Genomic DNA, 9417 nt, shown 5'->3' with positions numbered 1-9417 from the left:
TTGAACACATAGTCCTATATTAACAGTAATTACAATATTTGCCAAGGAGTCACATCAGGTTCCCAAAAATGTTTTAACAGTTGCTCAATGTACTACTAAACTTGACCATGAGCCTTGAACTTGACCATTTGTACTACCACCCATCAGTGCTATTCCAAAACACTCCACAGTTAGTTGAATATGCACAGGATTATTCTAACACATTCACTTGGAATAAATATAACAATAATCGCATGTATGGTGCCAGTGGTCCAGCCAGGACACCTTAGGTTGTATTGTTTCGAATGTAAGACAATATAATGAACAATTGCTAAACGTTATTAGTGACTACATTTTACACCAACAGAAGGCACCCCTCTTGTTCACTGCTGCTCATTTACTCTGCAAAGTTCAATGTAAGAGACATGCAAACGAGCCAAAAGCAACACTATATAAGGCTGTTATCATGGTTTTATAGGCCTGCGCACGTTTACATTTATAGCCAGCTCAAGTAGTGACTGTTTAAATTGCTCAGCATGCATGTCTGCTTTTCACAGAGTCAGCTTCTGTGTGTTTGCAAACCCAAAGCCTCTAATGAAAGGATACAACAAAAATAGTTTGTTGTCAAATCATGTAAGATGATAATCATGTGCCTCTTCTTTCTTCCAGCTGTTTCTTCCAGCTGTTTCTTCAAGCGTTCATTGTGCGGCCAAATAGGATATCATTTTGTCCTCATCTTGGGTTTCCGGATCTCCACCCAAAAGACCTTGATGCACCCTAAAGAAATTCAGCCCTCTTTAAAAGTTGAAGGTGACGAATTCCAGTGGGGTGCCTTTCCCATCAGGAGGTTCCTGGAAGGATCTGAGCGCCTTACCTCCAACCATCATGAGGTAATCAACTGCCATCTGTCTGTCCAGGAACCTTACTCCCTCCCCCCGTTTACATTCCAACATGGCAACTTAGAATTTTTATGACCAGCAATATGGTCGACCTTCTGTGTGTTACCTGTGACACACATTCAAAGGCGTTTACAAGAATGTTAAAGCAACAATAACTAAAAAACAACTACCTTAACAATCAAAATCATTTTAAAGCTACGTAAACACTTTGCCATGTGACCACGGCTCACTTAAGATATCCATAATATTGGTAGACCAGTCAAGACACCTTTCATTAGCGTCAAGGCTCGGGTTATTGCTTTCAGTTGTGTGCAATGCTTGGGAAAATAATGTTACGATATTTACGTCCAGTTACAATCGATGGAGTACCCTGAGAATACAATGACCTGGATGAATGACAACTTTCATAGACGAATATTTACTTCACTTTTGTGTTTTTTTTCCAACATTTGACCACGTTTGTGGCATTTCTACCAATGTCTGTCTATAGTGCAACTTGCAAGTCACTGACCCTCTTCAGCAAAAATAACCACTTATTCCCTCCTTACACCTAATTTAATGTCCAACATGAGATGTCGCAAAAGCATTTTTAGGACAGTGAAAATGATGCAATCATGTATTTTGCACTTTTGGAAGTGCTGAGCTGGCAAGCCTAAATTTTGTCTTCTGTGTTGGTCTCGTCAAGTCCCACTAAGCGCCTTTTATTGCATGATGAGGTCTGGTTCAATGTTGAAGAGCAGGTCATCGTTGTCCCTCCTGACCTCCAGCAGCAGTGCCGTCTCCTCCTGCAGCGCCTCCTGCAGGTCGGCTGTGGTCATTAGCGGCCGGCCGTTCAGCTTGACGATGATGTCACCGTCTTTGATTCCGCCTCTGGAAAGACCAAATTGCTGTCATTTGAGCTTTTATTTTGGAAACTGAGAGTAGTTATGGGAACTTACTTCTGCGCCGGTGAATTGGGGACTACCTTGTGGACATAGATCCCGCTGCTAACATCTGGGAAGTCTGGATTCTGCTGTTTTAGTTCTTCAATTAGCCTGCAGAAAATGGAACACATTGAAGTGGATTGAAAACTAATCAGGCAGGGCTTAAGGACTCACGCTGTTGTGATAGTCAGCATCCTGATTCCAATGAAACGCTTCTTTATCGACCTGACGTCTGGAAAAAGACACAATTGGTTGCATTTGCGACAGGCACTTAAATTTTGACTGACAGACCCACCTTTGCTGTGCTTGTCCAGGGAGTCGTTCAAGAAGAGAGTGATCCTGTCTGAAGGAATGGCAAAAGAGATGCCCGCGGCCACCTTCAGGGTGTTGATGCCGATCACCTCGCCATCCTTGAGTGAAGAAGATGGCACAGGTCAGCCTCACATATTTATTGGCCGAGTAGTACTGTGACTGACAGGGGCGAACATGCAGCAACGTCCAAACGCTTCAAACACAGAAATAATCCAAAACCAAAAACATACAAAGACCTAAAAAATTCTGCAATCACATAAATGCTGCAGGATAAATGGTAAATTGATTATACTTGTATAGTGCTTTTCTGCCTTAAAGGTAATCAAAGCGCTTTGACACTATTTCCACATTCACCCATTCACACACACATTCACACACTGATGGCGGGAGCTGCCATGCAAGGCTCTAACCACGACCCATCAGGAGCAAGAGTGAAGTGTCTTGCCCAAGGACACAAATGACGGAAGCTGGGATCGAACCTGGAACCCTCAATTTGCTGGCATGGCCGCTCTCTCCCACCTATTAAGGATCAAAAGCCAAACTAAATTCCCCAAATGCCAAAATCCCACACAAACTCCAAAACAACAACGTTAGAGAAATGGTGCAAGTACCTGTACTCAGAACAAAATGGAAGTTAGCCAGTTATCCGTTCTTTTGGTTTTATATCATTTCTGTGTTTGGGCATTGCTGCACATTTGCCCCTGTCAGCCATCGTAGAGTAATCACAACAATTTAAAAAAAAAACTTACCAAATTGACAAGAGGCCCTCCTGAATTTCCATACTGTGAAAGAAGACAGTGCATTAATCCTATTCCCTTTGGATCATCAATGCAAAGCAATTACTAGCCTCACGTTGATAATAGCGTCAGTCTGGATGTAGTCCATGTCCGAGTCCTTGAGGCCCAACTCCTTGCCGTCCCTTTGGGCGGTGCTTACGATGCCTGTAGTGACAGTGTTCTGGAGGGCGAAGGGGCTGCCGATGGCCACTACGAACTCACCTGGTCTCAGGTCTGCACTGTGACCCAGCAGCAGAACTGGCAGCTTTTTCTGGCGGGAAATTGGAAGTGTATGCACAATTAGTCCTGAAGTGTTGAAAGAGAGTCAAACTACTTTGTAGTCAGTCTTTAAACAATACTCCCTTCACAGTTTACAGGGGACCTTTTGCTAATACAGTGCAAATCAAATACATTGTAATTACAAGACATTGTACTTTCCGAATGATTTTGAAACTTAAAGGACTAATAGCGTCCAGATGACCGAGATTTCGAAAACAAGTCTAGTGTATTTTTTTATCCTAAAAATTTATCTGGCACTCATTTCCCTTAATACCAATTAGTTTGAGTAATGGTTAAATGACGTACAGTACTTGAAACACCCCCAGGCCATCGCACCCTCTTGGCGTGACGTCAACTACAGAACTGGATCCCATTTTCCTGCATACACAGTTTGGATTAACACATTTAAAACTATTATTTTGATCACTTAATTGCACGTTTTTGTCACCATGGTCCAATATTACCTCAAAACTGATATGGTCAACATTATGAGTAAAAACATGAATATCACCACTTCCCTGCCCTTCAATAGACACCATAGCTTGTGTTTTCTCATGATCTTTCAGCATTTCCTCAAGCATCTCGAGGAAAACATCAGTAGAAGAGGAAGCAAGATAGAATTCTAGCAGCTTACCGTCTTCTTCTCTCATTTTTGATCACATTTGGCTTGAGTTTTTGAAATGTTTTTCATCTAAACTCCTTCTTCAAAGTCAGAATCATTATAATTCTCCTTACACTACTGTCGCTTAATCTGTGCCATTTTGCGCACGTCAGTTTGACTGGAGAGGTCCATACTTCCTTATATTCCCATCATTCGGAAATGTATGCATGCTGATCCCTTTTTTAGTTGTATTGCTGCAACCTGCAACAACCGTCTGGCTGCCATGTTTGATTCGCTCATATCTGACTCCTTCAAATTCTGTGCGAAAATAACATGACTCAGGATGAAAATGCTACCAAAATACATTCTAAGCAATATGACATTGTCTCCACTCTTCTATAGGTCACATGGGCAGGCTGATGCAGGCCCGCCCACATTTTGTGGCGTTCCAAAATGTGTTGAAACGTTTTAGAAAAACAAGCCTAAAAACACTGCTGTGTCTATTTTGGAGGTCTTTTTACCTGTAGACATAATTTTTGTGTCCAAAATTGCCAATGTTGTTAGAGGGGCCCTTTAGGCTTTCTTCATATGTATGGCAATAGTAATGGTTTATTTGCAACATACAGTACCTAAGAAATGTTTCACAATTAAACATGTCTGAAAAGGAGTATGTAATCCAAGCCCATCTCTGCATCCCAGCAATTACTAATAGTTTGTTCACTTCCTTTGTTTAACATGTTCCAAGTTAGCAATTTTCTAATAGTAAAAGGAAGTGTAGTAGTCAAGAGAGTAGTGGCCAGAAACATTGTGCAGTAATAAGAAAGTGCAAAATATATGCTAAACACTATAATAAAAAATGAAATAGTTTGACTGCGATTGGCTTGCAACAGGTCCAGAGTGTATCCCGCCTCGCTTGCCCAAATTTAGCTGGAATAGGCTCCAGTTTACCAGTGACCCTAATGAGGACTAGCGGTATAGAAAATGGATCGATAATAATGAAGACTATTAGAACAGAGTAAAACTGACAAACATTTTAGGAACAGATTAATATGAAATGGATTATAATATATAATAATATATAAATATAAAGAAATCATAGATTAAGATAATGTTTCATTTTTCCTTCTTATACCAAGTAAACAAACATGTTTGTACTGTTCCTCAAACTTTTAAGTTCTTAAACATTAAGTTCTTTACTCAATCTCTTCCATCATGTATCCATCATATGTTAAATGTTTTTAGTTTCGTGCCTGCATACAAATGTTTTAAATGTATTTTTTAATCATTTTTTTCTTTAGATAGTATTTCTGCTTTTGTCGTAAAAAAGTATTTGTACATCGTGAAGCAGGTTGATTTTGGTTTGTGCAGGATTTTAACTTTTAAATGTATAACAAGAGGGTTTTTGTATTCCTTATAACCAGCATTTTGGGTTAACCTAATACTGCTTCTACACCTAACAATAATATGATAGGGAGTATTAGCATCTCTGAATACCTACAATTATTACTAATATTATGATTCATGTGTCCGTACAGGAAACGGAGGGGAGTTTGCTCATTCGAAAGACACATAAGGGTGGAGGAGTTGGTGTTAAGGGGAGTATGTGGGGACATCAGACAGATATGATGTGTAATAATCAGCCAAAAGTTAAAAAGATATATATTTCTAAGGTGGAGCCTTTTGGTTTGGCTTTGTCACACTTCTGATGTGGTGATTCATGCTGGAAATAGCCACACACTCTTTCATATGTCCCAGTAATCCTCCATTGACGCCAAAACAAAGCTAATTCAAAGATTCAAATTGAATATGTGAGTCACCCCAACTGAGTCGCTACAAGTTGAAGGCAGAGCACAAAGATCTTAGTAATTAAATATCGGGTGGACTGTTTGAACCGCGATGGAAAGTCCCGAGACTCACGCAGGAATGTTTTTGCAGGGTCCCCACAAGGTCACGGGTGGGTGGTCCTTTTTTGACCCCAGTCTTTCAGCCTTCCCTAATGACTCTTTAGTTCTCCTCCCCATTAGCTCTGTGCAAAGTGCATGCCTTCATTGGGCCAGATTACACTCACCTGAGGGTTGATCTTAATGGTGGCGATGTCTGACTTTTTGTCGATGTCTCTGATGTTGGCTTCATACATGTCACCATTGTGCATCTGGACCTTCAAGATTTGAAACGTATTGTATTGTTTCTGTTTTCTAGCGCTCAAATGTGACTTAGTGTACCTTGAGGTGCTGCTGACCCGACACTGGTGTCGTGCTAGAGACCACGTGAGCGTTAGTGACGATCAGACCATGTTCTGACATCACAAAGCCCGATCCGCTTGACAGAGGGACAGTCCGACCAAAGAGAGGATGCCTCGGGTGAGAGCACAAACATAAGCACATGCAAAAAACACACACACACGCACACTGAATATACCTGAGGAAAAGTTCTATGTGAACCACAGCCGGCGCAATCTTCTCAACGACGTCAGCGATGAAGTTGAACTTGTATCGAGGACTGACAGTATGTGTCGGACCTATACTGGCCACAAAATGTATGCACAATCATTGCTTACTGCAAGGCTTTAGAAAGGAAAGCTCATGTCATGATGATAAATGAAACATATTTGTGCTTGACTGCGACAGCAGCACAGTCCCCACTGGGGTCTTTACAGTCCTTCAACGAGACACACACACACACACACTCACACACTCACAGTTGATAGTATCTGAGGAAACAGGAAGTCCTTACAGTCTCAAGTTGTGGTTGACTCTCCTTACATTTGCCTTTAATCATAAAACCCTCTATTTTGTCTGGCCGGTGTGGCTCACACACACACACACACACACACACACACACACACACACACACACACACACACACACACACACACAGTGTCACTGGAGCGTTACATCTGTGGGTGTGGTGAGCTCAAATTTGAAGGCCTGTCGTGCCCATAATGACCCTTACCGCCATCATTACTTTCAGGGTGCATCTTGGCAAGGTCTCATTCTCATAGATTTGACCATGCAGCATATTGTCATAGTAGTGTCAAAAAAAATTGTGTAAGTTGACATAATGTCTTCAAAAAGCTAGTTATGCAACTGAAAGTGCAGCAGTGGTAAAGTGTCACATGTGGCATCATGTCGCATTAGGTAATAATACTAATGTAGCTTAAAGTTGTCAACACATAATAAAGTGATGTTCATCTTGTAAGGTTCTGTTTTGTAGAGTAAGCTCAGTGTCTCATTTGCAGGCATCTTACAAATTTTAGGATTGAAATGGCGAAAAAAAAAGTACGCTATTTTTCATACTCTAAACCAGGGGTGTTCAAAGTGTGGCCCGGGGGACATTTGCGGTCCACACCTAATTTTTTAAATACCCATGGCAGATTCTACAAATACTATTACTAAAGCAAAATGAAAAAACAAGTGCAATAAAAGTGCAAACGGCTGTATTGTAATATGAAAAAGTTGATGTGTAGGCTGTTTTTTCCTTAAAAAAAAAAATATTGTACTTGATTTGAAAGGAAAAAATACCAAAATGGCCCCACATTACACTTTTTAAATTCAGTTTTACACATTAAGAAATAATTGCAGACGGTACTAGTGTTTGGAATTTGCGTTACTAACATTGTTACTTTTTATTCTAATAACAGGTAATTAACGGGTAATAACCCGTCTAATATTTTGAACCTTACAACACCATTACTGTAACTTACATTTAAAAGGTGTTATTTTAATGCCCGGCTTGTGGTTAAGGAGAGACACAACTGAAGATTTACTTTTGCGTTAACTATTGGCAACTGTATGTAGCAAACATTTAACAGTGGCTGCTGTCGGAAACATTGACACCAGTCACTACACACACACCGATAACCTAAGTAGCACGGCTGACACCACACGTCATTCCACAGGCTCCACCTTTTAAAGGCACACACTCAAAGTCACAGGTATTAAGTTATTGCACTCCCATTTCTTAACGGCATATGGCAGATATTTGAAGGTTTTTCAACACAAACATTACTTTTTGAGGAAAATAAGTTATTACTTTTAAATAATTTTCCCCAACACCGTACAGTACACAGTACTGAATTTTACTTCTAAACTGTGCAGTTATAACATGTCTTGTCATCTCCCTGCTGGAAAATATTGAGTGAAGTTACTTGTGAGACAACACCTTCTGTCCCCACCTGCAGAGAGTGCCATCAAGCCACTTTTTATTTAGTTACCATACAAATGTGCACAAATAGGCGGGATCTACTGGACTTTATATTTCTTTATGTAACTCCCTGACTGCTTCCACATGTTTTGTATGAAACATCTGCCGTCTGCATTTGAGATGACATCATATGACACATGGTGACCTAGAATCGTGTTTTACACCAAAATAAGTGTTAAGTGTTCCAAATTCACTTTAACAATCTGTTAGTTTATTGGGGCTTTTAGGCTTTAATTATTTGGCTCGAATCAAAGTTGTGTTTATTTAAAGTGGTTATAAGTCCACGCTTACATTTCTGCCACAATGGCGCCTCAAGAATGTGGAAACAGCTGTTAAGAGGGGAAAAGCCTTCAAAATAAATCAGAAATTACATTTTGTGTCATTTAACAATAGAGAACAATGTGAAAAGCAAGTTGTCATAATGTATAAATAATACCTGTGCTGGTCTGACAGGCTCCTCTTTGTGCTTGGCTGATTCCAGGGAGTCCCTGCTGCAGCGCCCTCCTGCTGGTAGCCTTCAGCTGGCACACGTTTCCGTACGTCTTGCCGTCGCTGCCGCACACCTCTTGGCTCAGCTTGCACTGGCAGATGCCCTTGAGCAGGAGCTTGCCAGTCGGGTGTTTGCACTCCAGCCCGTCCCCGCAGGGAAGATCGTCCTTGCGGCCGCACGGCTCGCCCTCCACCAGGGCGCACACCAGGCAGCAGTTGCAACGGTCGGGCACGTAGCCGCCGGGGCAGCTGGGACTAGGGCATGTACTCACGTCACACCTCGTGGGACACTTTGACCTGGGCTCTGCACCTTCAGACTCCTTCAGGTAAAGCAGCACGGCGACACACAACACAATCTGCATTTTCTTTACTGATGATCACAGGCTCAAATGAAAAAAAGAAAATAAGTGTGTTTTTTTGCTGATGGCTCTGGCGATCATCACTGTCACGCAAGTTTTGGTGCAAAATGCATTTTCTTATCGCCCCTGCAGCGACTCTTCCCACTATCCTCAGCGAAGGGAAGATCTTTGTCCTCTCTGTGTTGCTTTTGCCCGTGCAAGCAGCAGGAACATTCCCTCCAATGGCTTGAGAGCTTCACAGCAGAGAGGAGGAAGAGGCGGAGGTCGTCTCTGGAGAAGGCGGAGCAACTTGCATGTGTGTAACATTCCATTTTACAGTCTCACTGGCTGTTTTTCACATATGTGAAGTCTTCCTCTAACACACACGCATTGGAAGTAGGACTTGTTTACAAACAAAAGAGGAAAGGAAAGATTCCTCTCAAAGGACAGGGTTGTACAAAATGTGGCCCCTGAGCCATTTTCAGCCCGCAGCTGGTTTTATATCTACAAATAAAATCGACAAAGAAAAAACAAACAAAAAAAGTTGAGAGCAGATGTGTCCAAAGTGAGGGGTGGGGACCATTTTATTAGTCTGCTGCATATTTAAATACCATAGTA

General features: G+C 41.4%; 1 protein-coding gene across 2 annotated transcripts; it reads right to left on the bottom strand.

Annotated features, from left to right (window-relative positions):
- Positions 1-1280: 1280 nt before the first annotated feature.
- LOC133606637 (serine protease HTRA3-like) lies at positions 1281-9046 on the bottom strand. 2 transcript variants are annotated; one of them, XM_061960777.1, is made up of 10 exons: positions 8409-9046; positions 6188-6287; positions 5992-6124; positions 5838-5927; positions 2966-3160; positions 2863-2895; positions 2097-2211; positions 1976-2033; positions 1817-1912; positions 1281-1748 (listed from the first exon to the last, which is right to left on the bottom strand). In XM_061960777.1, exons 1-10 carry the CDS (start codon positions 8821-8823, stop codon positions 1580-1582), a joined length of 1404 nt encoding a protein of 467 aa, XP_061816761.1. In that variant the 5' UTR covers positions 8824-9046; the 3' UTR covers positions 1281-1579. The 2 variants fall into 2 exon arrangements, with proteins under 2 accessions (XP_061816761.1, XP_061816760.1); XM_061960776.1 differs by having other exon boundaries at positions 1976-2211.
- Between the last annotated feature and the right edge of the window lie 371 nt (positions 9047-9417).

The sequence above is a fragment of the Nerophis lumbriciformis genome, linkage group LG05 (genome assembly GCF_033978685.3).
Source record: "Nerophis lumbriciformis linkage group LG05, RoL_Nlum_v2.1, whole genome shotgun sequence".
NCBI lineage: Eukaryota > Metazoa > Chordata > Actinopteri > Syngnathiformes > Syngnathidae > Nerophis > Nerophis lumbriciformis.
This window is presented reverse-complemented; position numbering and strand designations above follow the sequence as displayed.